General features: G+C 47.2%; 2 protein-coding genes across 3 annotated transcripts in view; both read right to left on the bottom strand.

Moving 5' to 3' along the window:
- Positions 1–6: 6 nt before the first annotated feature.
- PIP4K2C (phosphatidylinositol-5-phosphate 4-kinase type 2 gamma) lies at positions 7–10,702 on the bottom strand. 2 transcript variants are annotated; one of them, XM_054579998.1, is made up of 10 exons: positions 10,448–10,702; positions 7,779–7,876; positions 7,001–7,097; positions 6,492–6,635; positions 3,896–4,042; positions 3,667–3,705; positions 2,967–3,080; positions 2,317–2,584; positions 2,044–2,147; positions 7–1,854 (listed from the first exon to the last, which is right to left on the bottom strand). In XM_054579998.1, exons 1-10 carry the CDS (start codon positions 10,619–10,621, stop codon positions 1,774–1,776), a joined length of 1,266 nt encoding a protein of 421 aa, XP_054435973.1. In that variant the 5' UTR covers positions 10,622–10,702; the 3' UTR covers positions 7–1,773. The 2 variants fall into 2 exon arrangements, with proteins under 2 accessions (XP_054435973.1, XP_054435974.1); XM_054579999.1 differs by lacking the exon at positions 10,448–10,702 and adding an exon at positions 8,340–8,363.
- Positions 10,703–13,165: 2,463 nt separating this feature from the next.
- KIF5A (kinesin family member 5A) overlaps positions 13,166–19,434 on the bottom strand; it is a 31,230-nt gene continuing 24,961 nt past the window's right edge. Inside the window, exons 24-29 of the mRNA XM_054579997.1 lie at positions 18,391–18,607; positions 17,985–18,138; positions 17,603–17,685; positions 17,167–17,194; positions 16,576–16,689; positions 13,166–15,463 (exon numbers count right to left, since the gene is read on the bottom strand). Of these exons, the coding sequence (XP_054435972.1) occupies positions 16,611–16,689; positions 17,167–17,194; positions 17,603–17,685; positions 17,985–18,138; positions 18,391–18,607 (561 nt within the window). The 3' untranslated portion in view covers positions 13,166–15,463; positions 16,576–16,610. The remainder of the gene's footprint in view (positions 15,464–16,575; positions 16,690–17,166; positions 17,195–17,602; positions 17,686–17,984; positions 18,139–18,390; positions 18,608–19,434) is intronic.

Below are 19,434 nucleotides of genomic sequence, written 5' to 3'. Positions count from 1 at the left end.
GGAGCAAGTACACAAGGTCTTTTGTGTTAGTTAATAAAACAAAAAAGATGAAAATCAAAAGAAACAAATGAAGACCATACTGCTCATGATACATCATCAGCCACCTGATCAGAAACCCATTTCCAAAGAACAACAGTTGCTGGTGTCATGGAGTTTTATTGCATTCAAGGGAAAGGTAGATGGTTGGAATGAAAAAGATCAGGCTCTGGTCAGGAAGGTATCACAAGGGCTCTAATCCTTAACTGGGATTCCTCTTGTTACTTCCTTTGGAGCAGAAGATGGAGGTGAGAAAGGAATTCTTTATGACCTTGTGACTTCTTGTGAGACACATCAGTCCAGCCAGATACAGAGCAAAGAATCTCTGCATCCTCATAGGCCAGTGGCTGGTGTCTCTTTACATTTTTTAAAAATGTAGAAGCCTCAAGGAGTATGGAGGATAGCAAGAATGGCTGCCTTTCCCCTAAAGGCATTGGAGGGCAGGGAGGACACTACCTGGGCTCATCAGGGTCCTCTGCATTCTGAGAATATCATGCATCAGCTCAGCTATCTTTGGAGGAAGCTGGGTGACTGAGTTATGGCTCTGACTCCTCTGGGGGTGGAAAGTGAAGATGACAAAGAAGGCCATCTGTCCCCTGGGAGACACAGTAGCAGTAAGATGGGACAGAAGAGAACGGAATAACAAATCCAACTGGAAAAAGGTTTTGGGGGAAGGGAGTATGCTAGGCACACACCTCCACAGGGTGGAGGAGGTTCTCATACTTGAGACCTCGATCCTCTTGAAATGAGCCGAGTTGACCCAGGTAGAGATATTCCCTTCTCCTGGGAATAAAACCTCAGGAAGGCTAGACATGAAGAAAGGAAATTTCATATGGGGGTGAACCTCACACCCCGGTTTACCATCCTAGCCTCCGAACTGGCCATACCCCAGTGAAGGGTTCCAGTGCCAGAAGGGGTGTGAGGTCCTGGGAAAGAGCAGCAACAAACACCTTCACTCAGGCGTGGACACTCTGGCCAACCATCTCTGGGCTCCTGTGCCCAGAAGTATAGAGGTAGGGGTGGAAGTGGAGGGAGGAAAGATAGACTGGAGACAGTAGTCAGTCATTGAGAGAGACGTTTTCTCCAGTTCCCTGCATAATCACAAGTCCTCTTAACTCCCACTTCCATGAGATGTGAGCCTGCTGACCACTCTCCACCCCACCTGTGTGTGTAGATTAGCCATATCCCATCATGTGTGTGCATGTCTGCACCCGTATCTGTAGTAACTTGAAAGTCTTCCATCTCCGAGCGTACTGGGAAGGAAGTATGCCACAGTGAGTTCTATAAAGTTATCAGCAAAATTCAGACACTCTTAGTGCATCCCACAGAGCAGAGTGCATCCAGAGAAATTGCTTGAGCCAGGCCCATCTGTCCAGTCAGGTCCTGAAGATGGCAAACAACCCCCTCCCCCCGGCTCCTCCTATGTTACAGAAACTACAGAGCATTTTACAAAAAATCAAGGCACTTGGGAGAGAATCAACAGTGACATGCTAATAAAGCAAGTTGACTTGTTGGAGGCAGAGAGGGACGAAAACTGGACAAAGGGGAGAAAAGGTGATGTATTTCTGAGGGCCGGGAAGAGTCTACTCAGTAAGACGGAGTTATTTGGATAGAAAGGGGCTGTAGCCTGGATTTAGCAACAAGGGAGAGAAGTAGTGTCCAGGATATCCATATTTCCCCCAAGCCTCTCCGAACCCCACCACCTTGAACATACAGCAGCAGTCACCGCGAAGTCTCTTAGGCAAAAATGTTGGTAATGAAATCCAGGAATCGCTTAGCATACTGCTCAGGATGGACAGTAGAGATCTCTGCCCCAGCCTGTAAGGAGGTATGGAACGTGCTGTCAGGCCATCCCTCCTCGTCCCCATTCCCCACCCTTGATTCCATTCCCCGCCATTTCCTACCCAGCATTTGATCCTTTTGCCACTCTACTGTTCTAGTATGAGAGGCTCTCTTTTTCCAAGGAATAGACAAGACAGGAAAGGAAAGGCTTTGTGGAACCCTCACCCCATGCTTGACAGTTTTGGCTGCATGAGCTGCTTTCTTCTTGGCATCATACTGTGTCAGGATGTCAATGAGGCCCATGAAATACACTTCCTTCTGGGGGGCCCCTGGAGAGAGTAACCACCAATGAAGAGCAAACATAGCCCCAATTTCGTCTCCTCAGGAACCAGTCAGATCTGTTTTGAGAAGTTAACCAGACTCTCCACCCAACACCCTGGTCCTCTGTCCCACAAGGACTACCCTCCCTGCCCATAAAATTTCCAGGATCTCTCTTACCCTCTGCACTCCGGATGGCGTAGACATCAATGAAGGATTCAAACTCTCCAGGGCCCAGGGGCCGATGGGAATGGATGTAGCCGCCAATACCCTCAGGGGAAGTGCCATAGGAGCCCACCAGGGTAGGAGGTCCAGTCAGGCCACAGTCCCCATCCCCCTCTGAATCCTCCTCCCGCACAGGCCCCTCCTCCTCTGGTTCAGAGCCGCGAACTATGTCGTGTATGCCCAGCAGAAGGCTGTAGTCCATGATCTTCAGCTGCACTAGGAACTGAGACCCCACTGACAAATCAGATACTCAGATCTCCCTCCCCACTCCCAGATACCACCCTTATACTGCCCTCCACCCTTGAATTTCTGGGGCCCTCCTGGGAAAAGGAAGTATAAAAATTGAGGGTTGGTAGCATTCCATTGCCCTTCAGTACCTAAATGTCCTGGTGTCTAAGATCATCCTTTTAGCTCACTCCTGTGATCCCCTCCATGTGTCACCTCTAGGTGGGTGTGGTGTCTCATACCCAACTGCCTACCATACAGAAAACCCAAAGAATAAAGGGAAGGGGAGGACTTCCCTTATATTGTGAGTGGAGAGATAACTACCCTGAGGGGAACAAAAAAGGAAACAAAGTCATTTCCCAGAGCACCCCAATCATCACCTCCACATCTCTCTTTAGTTTCTCTAGAAACACTTTCTTCTCCTCTTCACCAATATAAACTTTCTGGTTCTTGTTGAGAAAGTCCATATCCTTAAGGGTGGGCAATTCCTTAACCTGAGAATAAGTAAAGGGACATCTTAAGAATATATCCCTTCCCCAAAGGCTGAAAGGATCCTGCTCTATCCACAGCTCCGTCTCTAACTCAGTGGTCTCTAAGGGGAGAGATCTCACAGCCCCTCTCTCGTTTGACTCCACACTGGGATGCTGTCCCAGAGTCTGTTCCCACCTCCAGTGGTCTCCCCAGATTCAGTCACTGCAGCTGTACCCCAAGTCACATCCCACTACTTTCTGCTTCTGGTTTTCATGAAGGCCCTCCACGCTGACTTTTCTTTCTTCTTATTAAGCAAAGTTAGGTAGCTGCTTGAATAGGAGAGCTCAGACTGAGAGATGGAAGTTAAGCATTTTGCTCTTCAAGTCTGACATTCTCACCCATCCCCAAACCTTCCACATGGAGTAACCTTTGACAAAGCAGCTGTTCCCACTGCCCCTTCCACACAATCCCTGGGTTGGAACAAGTTTACCTTTCTCTTTTTGCCAGGGTTTAAGATAAGAATAACTAGCAGGCAATCCCTGCCTCTTTATCCGAAGAGGATCTCTTTCATTTGCCCTTCCCCATTCCTCACCCTACAATGAGTATCACCTTTTCCTTATCGCTGGCTTCCCGGGACACTAGAGAGCCCTGTGGAGAAACCCAAAGACCAAGTCAGTAGAAGTGGCTAAAAGAACAGTGAAGATTCAGCTCCTAAGATGACTACTCAAACCCATAGCTTTCTTTCCTTTGAAATAAATCATCCAGTGCCCTCCAAGGCCCTTCCCCACTCTCAGGCCATCAGCAGCCTTCCCCTCTGCCCCAGCTATCCTCTCCGTACCTTGAGGTCATACTTCCTGTGCACAGGAAGACGGTGGCTAAACATGTTGCGCATCACAAGCATATAGCTGTCTTCGTTGTCCACGCTAACTCGGTACATCCCTAGGAACTGGGGCAGCAGCGTGTTGCCATGACACTTCACAATGTACTGGGGTGGAAGGGAGGAAGGAATGGGGAGAGGCTGAGCAGCAGATATACAAAACAGCCCAGAGATGGGCATTCAAACACTATCATTCTAGAGTGAGCAGAAAACTTCAAGTAGAGAGGTTACAAGGTCAGAGTGGCAGGAGCATTTTAAAGGTGCCCCTGGTTAACTGTGAAGTTTCTGAATCCTAATCTCCTCTGATTAATTCATTTGAGTAATGTCTCAATTTTAAAGTACCTTCTCTCATTTCATATTTTATTTTTTCAGATGGAGAATGCAGGTGTTATTCTTATTTTAGATGCTCTTTATATGCAGATGGTCACAAGATTAGAAATTACATCTGTTTGTCAACAATTTGATTTTATCCAGATCATTGTTTTCTTGGTGGGCTGGATTCCCCAGTAAAAATGTTTGCATGGTGGCCTATAATTTGAATTCTTAAAAAATTATTCCTCTTTCAATGCTTCTCTCTATCTCTTTCTCAGTATTGCTGCCTACTTCTCTTCATAGCCGACCTTCTCAGAAAAGTAGTCGGCAGTCAATCCACTTCCTATCTTTCATTCACACCTCAAATCAGTGAAATTAAGTATGTACCGTCATTTCCCCTCTGAAGTCTTTCTACTCCTTCCCCTGCAAAATCCCTCAGTTGGCAAATACAAAGAGTATTTTGTCATTGTCATAGGTAAACTGAATGGCACCTGATACTACTGACCAGTCTCTCCTTAAAACTCTCTTCATGCTCAGTTCCCATTAGACCACTTTTCTGATTTCCCTCCTTGTGTCCTCAGATCCTGTATGAGATGGAGTAGGACATAAATAATTAAAATTTTCCATTGACTCTCAGTCTATTTTAAAGGATATTTTCTCCAGTTGCTCCTTAAGGCTCTGTCCTCACCCTTCTTTTCATTTCACTCCACACTCCCCTTCGATAATCTTACCTCATGGCTTTCATTACCACCTCTTCACCTATAACTCTCAAATCTAGACTTCTACTCTAACCTTCTTTCTTGAACTCCATTTCCCAAGCACTATAATGCACACTGATACCTGGATGAACTGCAGAAACCCCAAGCTCAACATGTCTAAATCAGAACTGCCTTCCTCCAAAAACATGTTTCCTTCTCTGCTCCCCAACTGTTGAACGGGCCTCCAGGTACCCCTAACTGGGAATTTGGAGGTGTTTTTGCCTTAATCCCACAACTCTACCCTAAGTCATCCTTTCCTCCTCCATTGCCATTGCTCCTCCAGGCCCTTCTCATTTCTCATCTAAACAATTATAATTACCCCCATCTGGTGTCTCCACCCCCAATATTCCTCCCTCTAATCCCTTCTCTATCACACATATTTTCTAAATAACATACATATCACTCCCCTGCAAACCAACTTCAGGACGAAGTGCAAACTCTTTATGTTGCTTATAAAACCCTTCACAATCTGGCTTCTGCCTATTTTTCCACAATACCATATCCCAGCCATACTGAATTTCTTACAATTCCCTAACACGAAGTTCTCTCATGCTTCTGTGCCTTTAAACAAGTGCTGTTTTCCTTTGCCTAGAATGCTGTCTTCCACACTGCCCAGTGGTTGGTCCCTACCAGTCTTTCAAGAAGCAATTCCTATGATACTCCTTTTAAAAAGTCTCTTTGAGCCTCCCAAGCGTATTTCCTTCCTTGAGTCAGGATGCTCTTCCTCTGTACCCCCAGAGCATCCTGTACTAACCTCTACTACTGCGCACACCTTGCTGTGTACTAATGCTAGCTTACTGGACTCTGCCATTAGGAGATCCTCACGGGCCAAAACCATTTCATTCACTTCTTTCTCCACAGCCTAACACAGGGCCTATTAATAAAAGACACTCAATACTTGTTGGATAAACCAAAGATTCCTTTTACAGTCTTTCATTTATTCCTTGCTCATTGATATTAGTGAGATTTTTTTTCTTCAGTAGAAAACATTCAGACAGTGTTTTTATAACCAAAATACTCAACAAATGTGCCAGGTTAATCTACTTAGACAGAATAGCCCCCTAATCCATTTTAGGGCTGTATATGATCATGGCTTCTACCTTGCAATTCATCCCAATTATGCACTTATCCTGGTTTTTCTCCCCAAACTGCATTTATTTCTGATAGTATATTTGATGTTAACATTTTATCCAATTCTAAGTCTGTAGTTTATACTTTGTTATACCTGTGCCTTTTATGTATCAATCCATAGTGATTTTAGATTGTAGGTATCAGATGAGAAGAAACACGCCCATATTCTTCTATTTAAAAAAAAACACAAATAAATGCAGAGGCTCTTTTTTTGAAATTTCTAGTTTTTGAAAAACATGATCTTGAGTGCTTCTTGGAGAGCCAAAAGGGTTGTAGGGAGGAAAGGGGATAGGAATTCTCTGGCATCTGAGCTGTAAGAGAGAGAGGGAAAGAAGAAGGCTGGAGGGAGGCCTGACCTGGTGGTAGTTGGAGAGGTTGCTATGCATGTCAGCAATGTCCTCGCTGGATACTTCTTTGATGACCAGAGTCCGATCATAGGAGATAAGAAAGCGACCATCACTGCCTTCACTTTCACTCGGGGGACTTCGGGTAAGGGATACCTTTTAGGGACACAGAATAGACCAGGGGTTCTTTTCCTCCCCCTTTATAGGGAGATGCAAGTCACAGTATAATGGTCAACTGAATGTGTCTGAAAGTAGGAAAAACCTTGGCATAACAGGTTGAGCAGGGGTTCTTAATCTGGTGTCTATATATGGACTGGAAGTAGTACAAAATTTTAGTATGTTTATGGTTTTTCCCCCAAGGACAGGGTTTATAGCCTTCACCAGATTTTTGCAGGTGCCTGTGACAACAAAAAGGCAAAGAACCCTACTCACCAAGGTCCCCATGTCTCAAACACAGCTGTCACAAGGACTCCCCGCTGTTAGGGAGGGAGGAATACCCTCTGCCCCGAATGCACTCTCACCAAGTAATCCTGGTCATCAATGCCAAATCGATCGCGGAGGTTCCTGAAGACCTGGGGACAATACTCCTTGAACTTGAAATGACTGGGCAGATTTTCTCTGTAATAGGGGTTTTCAAGGTAAGAAAACAAAGTAACGCTATTACCTTACATTTACATAGAGCTTGACAGTTTATAAAGCACCTTCACATATATTCCCTTATTTGATTTTCACAAAACCCTTGTGACGTCCTTTAAAGCTGTATTATTTCCATTTTATAGAAGGGGAGGATGTGGCTCAGGGTAGCTGAGTGACCTGCCTAAGTCACATTAAGTAAATGGCACAAGTAGAACCAGGTTCTATTACCCATCCAAACCACAGCATTTCCCAAATCTCAAGCAAGTCAGAAACATCCTAAAACCAGCAATATGTGCCACTTTTTAGAATGGCATCTTCTGATACTAGGAGCGCGTAGAGACTCCCCCCGCCCCTGCCAGGGAGTCCCTATCAGAAGCTAATGGTAATGGCATCTAAATGTATTTACTCTATGAAATTGCTAGGCAAGAAGAGAGATAAACTAGTACATACATTTAAGGGTGTGGGGAACACTGAAAATTATTTTAGTGGGTTTTTTATTTTTTTGCACAGTACTGAATTTCTGCATTGGGAAGGAGGTTAGACAATACAACTTGTAAGTTGCCTTCTAAGTCTAAAACCTTTAACTCATTGAATCTCAACTCTTAAAATTATTTACTCTTTTCTACAAAGGTTGACAACAGAAGGATGGGCATTGCCACATACCTGTGGAAAAGGTGATTGTTGACCTTGATCTTGGAGCTGGCCTTAAAGTCGTCTGGCAGCAGCATCACAGGGGGAGGAACCTGGCTGAGCTCATTGATCTGATAAGTCAGAACAGGAATATGGAAGGGGTGAGTAGGACCGTGGAGAACTACTCATAAACTGGACGAGAGTCAGAAAAGAGCAACTCGAACCTCATTCCTTGAAAAATACTACTTATGCATCTGCTTGACAAAGGTGAGAGACTATGTCTGACCTCTTCTGCTGCCCAAGAAGGACTGCAATAAGCAGCCCTCACACAGAGCCCCTCACGCTCCCATCCCCGGGGAACTTCATGCTCTCAGTAGTTATTTTATATCAGGCAAACCCTGAAAGCAACTCAGGGCTATTTTTGAAGCTGTGAAAAATTTTAGAGAAAAATACCCTCAGCAGACTCAAGACATTCAAGACAAACAGTTCCATGCTCCATTAAAAACAATACAAAAGGCATTTTTAAAAGTACACATGACAGTTAATGGGACTATGAGGGGTCAACAGCAACAAGAACGAAATGTCATATCCTGCAGGAGGCATCTCCTTACAGACAGGACCAGTCCTTCCAGACCACTGTGACCCAGTTCTCTGCGGTAGGTCCCACCTGCCCTGGTGTAAGGTAAAAGAAGAGCAGCTGATTTCAGAGGGAATGCAGGCAGGCAGAGGATATGAGCTCATGAGGCATCTGTTCACTAAAGTCAAGACAACCCAAAGGATGCAAACATCACATGCTCTTCTCAGCCTCCAGAATCAGCAGTCTGCTAATTCAGGGTGGGAAGGGAGTTCCTGTACTAAGAAATCTTGAGGAGATATGTTTTCTCCTCAGCGCTGCCACAGTATCTTTCACCCAATTTTAATAGTGTACTTATCATATGACTAATCACTAGTTTATGTAAGTTCCCCACCTAGATTGTGAGCTTTTCCAGCTGCAAGGACCTGTTCTAGTCTGCTGCACCTTGCAGCTGCCTAGCTGGCAAAATGTTGGGCACACGGTGGTCTTGAAGTGTTTATTAACTGAATAAATGGATGCCTTATCTATCCTTACTTGAGCATTCGACAGAGGTTATGAAGGGAGTCTAACCTAAATCCCATACACTGCAGTAAAACCCAGATCCTCTCATTCTCAGTAGAAAAGGAGGACAGAACGTACTCCTCCAGGAAAAAAAAAAAAAAAAAGCCACTTGAGATTTCCAGCCTAAAATCAGCTATAGTTCTTCATAACCCCTCTTCACCAGCTGCTGTAAAGCAGGCTGAATCATCACTAAGACATACGTTCAAGGAATTTCTCCATTCCAGACATTTTAAGTAAATGTGTGTTGGCTGGAGAATACGGTGTTGAAGCTAAAGCACATAGACCTAGGGAAGCTGAGGCAGGTCTTATGTGTAATTCCCTTAATTCTTATTAAAGGAAAACCCTCCTTGTTAAGCTTTCCAAAGGGATGGATGAGTCACCTGTAAGGTACACATGAGAGGCAGCCCGACCTCCATCAATCTTTCCCATATCAAGTGCCTGAGATTCGGTACTCGCTGCTAGGACAGCACTACCCAGGAAGCTGCGAGCACTCCACAGAGCTACAAATGCAAAATGGAGCTGACAGACCCCAAACAACATTTCAAACCACAAATGAAGAATGGGACAGAAACTATGCTTCCTCATCCCCTTCCACCTCTACCACCCCGGCATAATTATGACAGTTCATGGAAGCTGACATAAAATACTGCCTGTCACATTCAAGGTCACTGCAACCCTCCCACTCCAGATCTAAGGGAAGGGAGCAATGGCTGTTATTCCTTCACCTGAGTTATCCTCAGGAAAGGAGATGCACTGGCCTCTTTGGCCTCCTGCTGATTCCCAGGCTACACCCTCTACAGCAGTTTTCTGCTTCTAAAGTTCACCACCACAGTGTGCCCATGACCAGAGATTCTCAGCCCTCTCTTTAGTCAAAGGTGACTCCTACTTATATCAAACACCATCACCCCAGCCAACAATGGGGATACAGTTAAGACGAAAGGCTGAGTGAGTGCAACCACAAGGCTCAGAATGGGGTAGCTTCTCTGAAATGCTGTACCTCTGGAAGGGAAAGGAAGGGGCAAAGCAGGATTAGAAGGTCCGGGAAGCCCGGAGCTTCCCTCAAAGCCAAGCTTCCAAAGTCAATGACGGCAGCTGGAAACCAAGGTGGAAAGGAAAGTGAACGATCCCCCTCATCCAGCTACCCTCCCTGCTCCCCTTCCACACACACTCTCTCACCGGAGACCTCACCACCACCACCTACTCCCCCTAATGTCCATCCAGCTGGAGCCAGGTCCTGGCCGGTCTCCGCAGCCCGGCGCTGAGGCTGGATCTGGCAGGAAGGAGGCAGGCAAGCTGGATTTCAGGTGGGGACGGCGGAACTACAATGGAGGAGTAAAGGGTGGAGAGGGAGACAAAGTCTACGGTTATAGAAAAAAGTCCAGAGTGAGAAGATACACTGGGCAACACCTGGAGGCTGGTGAGCAGGGAACAGGGCAGCCCAGGAGAAAAGTGGCAGCGCGAAGGGCGCCCGAGACGGGAGACTGGAGACAGGGACGCTCGGAGGCTCAGGAACTTGAAGGGTCCGGGCAGGTCTACCGGGAGGGGGGGCGCTAGGGCCGGGTCTCACCGAGTGGGCTACGCCCCACAGGAACACGCCCACCAGTGGGTCAGCCGCCCGGAACACTTTCACCTTCTGCTGCACAAAATGCTTCTTTTTCGTTTTGGAGGCGAAGCCGAAACCCTGGCCGGGGGCCGCTGTACTCGCCGGTACGGTGGCCGGCGGGGCCGAGGAGGACGCCATAGTCTCCCGCGTACCCGACAGAGTGGAAGTCCAGGGATCCGGGCTTCCGACCCCGGAAGCGGTGCTCACCTGCGCTGCCGTCACGTGACCGGAGGCGGGCCCGCAGGCGCTGGAGCCGGCAGGGGTGGGGCCGGACGAGGTTGGCTCCGCCCGCAACGGCGTCCGCCTGTTCCAGTGCTGGGGCGACGACTAGGCTCACCTGGAGCCGGCGAGCGGTGCGCCGCAGCCTTGTACCCGGAGGGGTGCGCGGAGTCCGCGCACTCCGCGAGACTCTGGCAGGTTACGGAGGCATTGGGGATGCGGCCTGGGCTGGCCCGTTTTACTCTTCAGTTGGGGGCTGCTTTGCTAAGTTGCCACCCAGTTTCTAGGAATAACCTCCCGCCTGAGGCTGATCAAAAGCATTTCTTAACGAAGTAGAGCCCTTAAATGGTTAATTTAATGTATTAAATGTGCTTGTTTTTAGAGAGGACCACTCTGCATCATTCTGGATGGTGCCTGGAGTACTGCAAAAGTCTAGGCACAAGATGATGAACTGAAACAGTAGCTGTTAGGATGGAAAGGAGGGATGGCATCTAAAGGTATACTTTGATGTCAGTTTGGAGAATTCTTAGTGATGTGGGGGTTTGTGGGAAAGGGAGACATTGAGAATGAATCCCAGGCTTCTGGCTAAGGTGAAGAGAGATGGCGACGACGTGAAAAGGATCAGTTTTGGCAACAAGATGAGTTCAGTTTGGAACATGGTACGGATACCTGAGATCAATTAGACGTGCGGGCCCACAGCTCAGCAGAATGGTGGGCTGTGCTGGGGATACAGATTTCTAATTATTCTTGTGGAAACTGTGGGCGTGGATGACATCTGCCAGAGAGAGAAAGGAAAGAATCAAGGGCAGAATCCTGGTATAAACCAGTATTCAAGAGGCTGGTGAGAGAAGGGTGAGAAGGGGTGGGGAAAGAAGTAAAGGAGCCAGGAGGGCAGGGGCACAGAAGCCAAGAGTGGAGTTTCAAGAAGTGAAGAGTGGTGACAAACGTCACAGAGAGGTGAAGCAAGACAAGGCTGGAGAAGTGCCCGTTGTACTTGGTAACTAGTGACCTTTGGAAAAGCAGTTTCCTCAGAACAAGAGCCAGATCAAGGTGGGCTGAGGAATGAGTGGGGGGTGAGGAAGTAGGGATGGGAAGCCTGGGACTTTTTTTTTTTTTTGGAAATTTCATTGTTAAGAAAACAAGATGGGGAGTATCTTAAAGAGAAACACACAGTAAAGGGAGGGACTTTTAAGGGAGACTGTTCAAGGAGAAGGGAAGAAATCACTGAGAGAAGTTATCAAAGAAGATGCAAACTGCCCAAGTCTGCATTACTTTTAGTTATTTTACATGTTGGGTTCTGAGTGTCTAAAGAATAAAGGATCTAGAAGGGACTTGCTTTAACCCAGAGAAGGGATATTTATCACTTGTCAGAAGGAAGAAAGGATCCGGGCAGACATGTAAGTGTGTAGGTATGTGTATGGAGAGGTGAAGAATTTCATGTTTAATAACCATAACTTTTCCTTTAAAGCTGGCAAAGTTGGTGCCTAAGAGAGGAAGGCGAGAAGGGGTCTTGAGTGAGGGTTAGGGTTTAGGCCAATTGCCCTGGGGGTGGTAGAGGAAACCGCAAGGATACACAGAAAAGGTTAAGCAGCAAGTAAGGTCCAGTTAGATCTGCAGGCTCTTTGTTTTTAGTTGCCCCGGTGTTTGGGTTGTGCAGTTTTCTCCATCTCAGCAGCTTTGAGGTCTGAGCAGAGAAGACAGTTAGGGGTATTCTGTAAAATGGGGGTTAGAGGGTGATTGTGGTAGGTGATCATGGGACAAGACAAGCGAGCTGTTGGCAAGGGCAGGAGAGAGGCTCACTGGAAAGGGACATAACTGATGCTGGGACTGAGATGATGGCCCGGGGAAGAAAAGGACAGAGCAGGATACCCTTTTTTGTTCAAGATTACCAATAACCCAGAAAGATGTCCACCAATAGTGGAATCGTTGAGTAAATTATAGGATAAGTACATTAAATTACATATATATGTAAATTACATACGTTAAAGATATATACGTATATATCTTTTAATTAGGTAAATCTATGCATATTGATATGAAGAGATTCCCCAGGATATATTGTCAAGTAGGGGGCAGGGAACCTGTGGGTAAATATATAGAGAAGCATCTGGGCCCTGGCTGATGTGGTTAAGAGGACTGAGCACTGGCCTGCGAACTGAAAGGTTGCCGCTTCGATTCCCAGCCAGGGCACATGCCTGGGTTGCAGGAAACTTCCCCAGCTGGAGACATGCAATTGACGTTTCTCTTGCTCATCCATCCATGTTTTTCTCCCTCTTTTTCTCCCTCCCTTCCCTTCTCTCTAAAAATAAATAAATGAAATCTTTAAAAAAATAGAAAAACATCTGGAAGGATATATACCACACTGTCAAATGCCACAATATGCAAGGGAAGGCGAGACTAGGGAGAGAAAAGATTTACAACACCATCAAGTCATCATTGAATTCATTTTATTTTAAAGGTATTTATGTACATCAAATAACACACTGGGTTTTGTGCAGTTTGGTTTGTCTTCCACGCTGGCATGCAACATTTTGGCAGATGTAAGTGGGCAGGCCAGGCGCCCCTTGTGGTGACCCTGGCTCTCTGAAAGGGATGCAGTGTGTGTCAGGGGCAGGAGGAGGAGGAAGATGTAGAGTGGACCTTCTGGTGAAGGCTTTGTGTGTGTGTTGTTTCTGATTAATGCAAGTGAATTATATTTCTCTTATGTCTTGCTAAAGAGAAGGCTGCTTCCTCTGTCATCTCTCTCCTCATCTGTCCTACACCTTCAGATTTTCTTATGTGTTTTAAAAGAATCATTTGGTGGCAAGTTTACATAAAACCCATTGGATTCTTAAATGCCCTCCTGGCAAATATTAGCACAAGTCTACAGGTGCACAGGTATCTTCGTTCTCCCCAGTTGGGTCTTGGAGATAAGATGGCTCACCCACCCACTCTTACCCTCCTCACTATGAGTTGCAAGCTTGGGACAGGGAAGTCAGACTGAACTCCTTTCCTCAGAGCAGTGGTTTTCAAATTACAGAACTCTCAGGGTCTCTTAGAACTTTTCAAGGACTCCTCAATGAGTGAATGAAGCATTTACCACCAAACAAAGAAAATGCAAACCAACCAGGTCTGCATCACTTTTAGTCATTTCTTATATCAGGGTTCTATATAGGATTTGTTTTGAAAAATGTTTGAGTGTCACTGCGTTGGAATTCTTCCACATTGCTCTGGTATTTTTTTACCTGCATTTCTCCTTAATTCGTAAAAGGGGCCCGACAGATAAAGGGAGAAGGTACTTTTTTTCCTTGAAGGAGTCCTGGGCCAATACAGCTTGTATTTACTGACTTGCACTCACTCTGAGCTTTCTTTCTTGACTTACAAACTAGGGGATGGTGGCCCCGCTGCTGGGGGATCCTGTTCTTCCATCCTAGATAAGAATGAATAATTGTGCACCAGACTTTCTTGATTCAGACTTGCTTGTGACCACCATTCTCTATCCCTGCAGTTACCTGGACAACCACCTTAGCACCATGTGGAAGAAAAGGACATCCGAAACCAAAACAATAGTTCTACTAATTACATGGAGGGTGGGGGCTTGGGAGAAGAGACCGCCCCGTCACCAGCCATTCAAGCCCTGGGATTCCTCCACCTCTGGGAAATCTGCCCTGCCCCTTTCTTTAAAGTGCACTTACCAGACGGGGACATTACAGAAGGAACTCTGTCAAAAGAAAAGTTTTAAAAATGTATATTGGCTGAAAGGCAGGCTCCAGTTTGAAAGGAAGACATCTCAAGGTAGACATTTTGCCAATGAACTGGAAGCCCCCAAACCAAAGGGTGGAGATGGGAAGAAATCCAGCCCAATATGGGACAGAGGAAGAAACCCAGTGCATCACCACAGCAAAATATACTTGTCAATCTCCCAGCCTGTTCACCCTCAAACCCAAAGAGGCAATCATTTGACTATGCTTGCCTATAACCATTACCATGGAAACATGAGTAACCACTTGACAGACTGTCAGAAGGGTCTGCCTCCTCAATTCTTCAAAATATTTGAAAACAACTCTGTGTTCTAATCAGGACCTCTGGGGTCGAGACCATCAAAAGGAGTTTTGAGGAGAAAGGGAAGTGGTAGAGCAATCCATGTTCTTGGTCATCCAGGGGAGAACAGGAAGAGGGAGGCGAAAGGCAGATTTTGAAGGGCAGGGGTGTATACCTGGAATCCCTTGGTTTGGGTGAAGGGTGAATGAAGAAAACCCTACGTATAATTTAGTAGTCCTTCCATTTTACCCTCCCCTGTGCTGTATGTGAAAGAGGAAGGAAGAAGAATCTATTTCTGTATCTTTTAATGATGCTAAGACATTCTTCTGCTTAAGGCTTTGTGTGTGTGCATGCGTGCGTGTGTGCATGTGTGTGTGAAGGGTCACAGCCCTCTAGCTTCCATTTTTCCTTTTATCATCTTCATGACTAATGCTACGCATATGAGAGACGCATATGTGTGAGAAAGAAGAAACATTCGCCCTCCTCCGTATTTTCCCAAATAAGGAGGGTACACTATGCTTAGAAATTGCTAAATACATCATTAGATACTTAGGGAGTAAGACAGAAGAGAGAGACATAGCAGCAGCTTTTGATATATAGATACAGAGTACAAAGAGATACGGAGTAAGAGAAGACATCAAACATTGTACAGTCGAACAACAAGGATTGGGGAGGGAGTTAGCATCAGAGACCACAGGTTTGCAGCATGCTGAGAGAAGAGGCCTCAGTCCCTCTTAGAAACTGGGGAGAAAGAGAAAGAGGTTGTGAGCAACCACCTGCGGCCCAGCCACTGAATAGGAATAGCGTGGCATTTGTACAGGCTGGTTTGTTTACAGTCCTGTTCCTTTATCGCCAACAACCAGACACCACCCTCCCAACCCCTCCTCCTCCACCCCAGATCTCCTTAACTCCTTCTTCCCTATTCCTACGTCTTCACTTCTCATGCCTTTCTCCCTGTGTGTGCCTGGCCTACTGTCCTGGAAAACCCCTGAAGAGGGCAGCCTAGTATTCTGGAAAATCCCTGGAGAGGGCCCAGCTTAGATGCAGCCCATTAAGAGACTGGGTGTGTTCTCTCTTTCTATTTCTCCAAGTTTCCAAAGTGGGCCATAAAAACAGGATCACAGTGCCCAGTTCTGGGCCCTAAAGCAACTATGGTGAGAAACTTAGAGAACTAAAAACCAAGAAGGTGCCTGTGCTGCTACAGGAGAGGAGTTGGGGGCTGAGGTGGAGAAGCAAGGGGGAGGGGCTTGGTGTTGGGGTCACAACTGTTTTCCACCTCCACTGAACAAGATGAGAGAGGAGTGCTAATACTGCAGCTGGATGAGCAAAACGTTAGACTCCTGGGGCATTTCCTAAAACTTATTGGTAACATACAGATGAGGAGCACAGGACACAGGCGTAGGAATAAATCAAACATCTCCTTTACTGGAGATGTCCTAGAAATACCTATCCGTCCAAAATTATTTTAGGGTGGAGGCGGGGTGGGTGGGGTGGTGGTGTTGAGATGATCTCCCAAAGTCTCTTAAAATCTATTTTGGTCTATGACCTGTGCCGGGCTCCAGCCCACCCTCCTTTTCTCATTTCTTTTGACATGTGGCAGTGGCCCCTAGTGGCAGAAAGGCAGTACTGTGGTTACTGCTATAACCAAAAGGAAAGTGTAAGGGGCGGAGGTCAGGCGTCCAGAGGACTGGAGCAGCACAGCTGTGGCCCCTAGAAGGGACTAAAGGCAGGAGTTGAGGGACAACTATGTAGTAAAAGTTTTGATATGATTTTAAAAAAGTGGGAGAAACAAAGAGGCTGAGGGCAAGAAAGTAGGTAAGAGAGGATGGTCAGCGGAAGCGGCCTGAGGCTACCTGAAAGTGCAGGTATGCGGCAGTCTTGGGGGAGATTAGCTGGCTGCCGTCTCTTGGTGGAGAGGGAAAAGCTTGGCCTGGTCCTCAACTTCATAGCCACATGGCAGGTCACTCCTGGAAGAGACCCAGCCCAATCACAGCATCGTCAGCTCCACATAAATGAAAGCATTCCTGTCACTTTGCTCTCATGGCATTCCTGTGAGATAATGAAGGGCAGGGACCACTTAGGTTTCACAGGAATACAGGGAAAAAGCAAGGCCAGGGAGATGGAGCTGACTGGCCCAAGGTCGCGAAGTTCGCAGGGCCAGGAGAGAAAGCAGGGCATCGGGTGTCCGTCCGTGGCAGTTCCCCCGGCCCCCATAACTGGAGTGGGGAGAAGGCACAGACGGGACTGCAGGAGCGGGTGGTGTTCTGCACCAAGGCAGGGGAGGGACTGGATCTCCTGGACAACACAGCGATGGCAAGACTGATTCTCATTTCCTCCTCCTTCCCCAGAAGGCTCCAGGGAACCTCTAATTAGGGCATGAGGGAAATTTAATCATTTCTTCTGGTCCCACCCAGAGAACCCGAGAGCAGTGGAGACTGGTGTACCTATTGTCGTTGATATCTGTGGCATTTCCTGAAGAGACCATCATTGAGAGTGCAGGATTAGAAGAAGAAAAAGGAGATGGGCATTAGAAGCTGCCTCCCCAAACCCTCTCTCATCCTAATCCCTTAGAGAGAACGGTAACACTCTGGAGCATAGCTGCCATCTGGGTCTGTGGCACTCTATCTACAGCTACCCCATGCTGCTGCATTATTTGGTCTTGAGAAAAAGCCTCCCGGTTCCCTCATAAAGGAGAGGAGAAGGGGAAAGGAAGGGAAGGGTGGGGACAGACATGGTAATAGAAGAATCTACTTCTAAGAGTCCAAGACCCTGAAGGGATGAGCAATGTTCAAGCTGTACATACAGGGTCACTTACTTTTCTTACACTTTTCAACTTGCCCTGGGGATCCTAAAGGCTGGTGACCCACCTATCTCACTCACCATTGTCCATGTTAGCCTTCTGGTAGGAAGCCAAGGGGCCGCCAGAAGACATGGCCCCACTGCTGGTACAGGAGTTTGCAAAGCTGGATGGAGCGAAGAAGAGAGATGCAGCCTGTGACACCCACCCTCCACTGTGCCAAGGACACATCCACGCACCCCCGGGGATGGAGCCATACATCCCTCCCCTCCCCAGAGAAGAGAAAACAAACGTGGTGGCAGGCTGGGAAGACAATGCCCACCTTCTAAGGATTAATGAGTAAGAATCAATGAAACTACTTAGAAAAAAAATTAAGTCTCACCCAATTAACTGACCCAACCTCATGCCTTACAGAGTGTAGAGAGCATTGGGTTGGGGCACCAGCCCACGCCCACGGTCACTCACTACATATCTGAGGTGGAGCTAGGTGCAGCCTGCAGGTACAAATTCTGGTAGTTCTGGAAGAGGCTGTTGGTATAACTGATGCAGTCAGGACTCCGGGTGCCATAGGGGTTGGTGGGTGAGGATGCTGGGTAGTGGCCAGGCCGGACAGGTTTGGCTGTGATAAAGATAGGAAAATGACGCTGACGAGGTTTGTTACTCTGCAGTTGCCTTGGTCCTTGAGGTCACTTCGTAGTTGGAGTTGAAATGAGTCACTTATAAGATAATTCACTTTTATATTTTTTGGGGGGTGATGATGGGGGGCAGGTAGAGAAAAAAAGCAATAATCTAGTTGCTTGACACTTGGGAATTTCCTTAATGTCCCCAGGTCGTAGCCCCCCTTCCCTACTGCCATCCACTGCCAACTCACCAATCTGGGCAGAATGGCCCCTCTTGCCGGCGCTCTTGTAGCGGACAGCCTCCTTAATGCGGTCCACCTCCTGCTGGTACCGGCGCTTGTCCTTCATGGCGCCCTCCTTGGCCTCCTTCAGTGCACCCTCCAGGGCCTTAACTCTCTCAGCCGTAGCCCTAAGTCGTTTTTCCAATTTAGGAAGCTCACAACGCAAATCTGCATTGTCACGTACCAGCTACGGGGTAAGCCCAAGGGAAGAGGTGGAAAGAAAGGCGAATGACCCAAGACAGAGCCAGCGGTGGAGTGTGGGGTGCCAGTGGGGAGAAAGAATAAAGAAAAATCAAGTCAGAGAAGAGAGAGACCATGTTGTTTCCTCAAAAGCCTCACTCCCTTTACCTAACTTGCTGTTTTAGCCAGTTCTTTCTTCTCCCTGAGCAAATGATGGTCAGGCATTATAAAAAGTCACATTGTTTTCCGGGCAGCAAAACGTGCCAACTCCACTGTAGCCCAGAACTCTTGTTATAGTGCCCGGTCCCAGTCTCTTCCTGGCCTCGACCCCATCCTCCTCCAATATCTTACAGCTTGTGCCAAACCAACAGCCCCAGGGCATCCACGGGGATGAGGTGCCCCCTCACTCAGAGATGGCTTTATGGGCATGCACAGGGCAGGGCAGCAAGAGCACAGTGGCAGTTCGGAGGGTGGATATGGCGCTGAGTGCAGGTGAGGTATAGTGCAGAGCAGGAGCAGAAGCTGGAATACAGGAGCGCCCACCTGACCCCCCCTCCAAGGCACACATACACACGATGCCCCATAGGAAGGAAAGAAAATGTTTGAGGTTCACAAACATTTGTGCTCATTACCTTCACAATCAAGGATTTCCTGAGCTCTCCCTCCCCCATTTAAATTAAGCTACTGTGGGGTAGTAACCACCCTGCAGCCAGAAAAGAGGTCCTGATCTTTTTACAGGGTCTCACACAGGACCAGGCGCACTACGGATTGCCAAAGGAGCTGGCCTTGGAAGATATCAGGGAAATCAGCGTAGCTGGGAATGCTGGGAGAAGG

This window comes from Pteronotus mesoamericanus, unplaced genomic scaffold, assembly GCF_021234165.1.
Source record: "Pteronotus mesoamericanus isolate MK-2021 breed Mesoamerican mustached bat unplaced genomic scaffold, CSHL_Meso_final contig_56, whole genome shotgun sequence".
NCBI classification, from domain to species: domain Eukaryota; kingdom Metazoa; phylum Chordata; class Mammalia; order Chiroptera; family Mormoopidae; genus Pteronotus; species Pteronotus mesoamericanus.
This window is presented reverse-complemented; position numbering and strand designations above follow the sequence as displayed.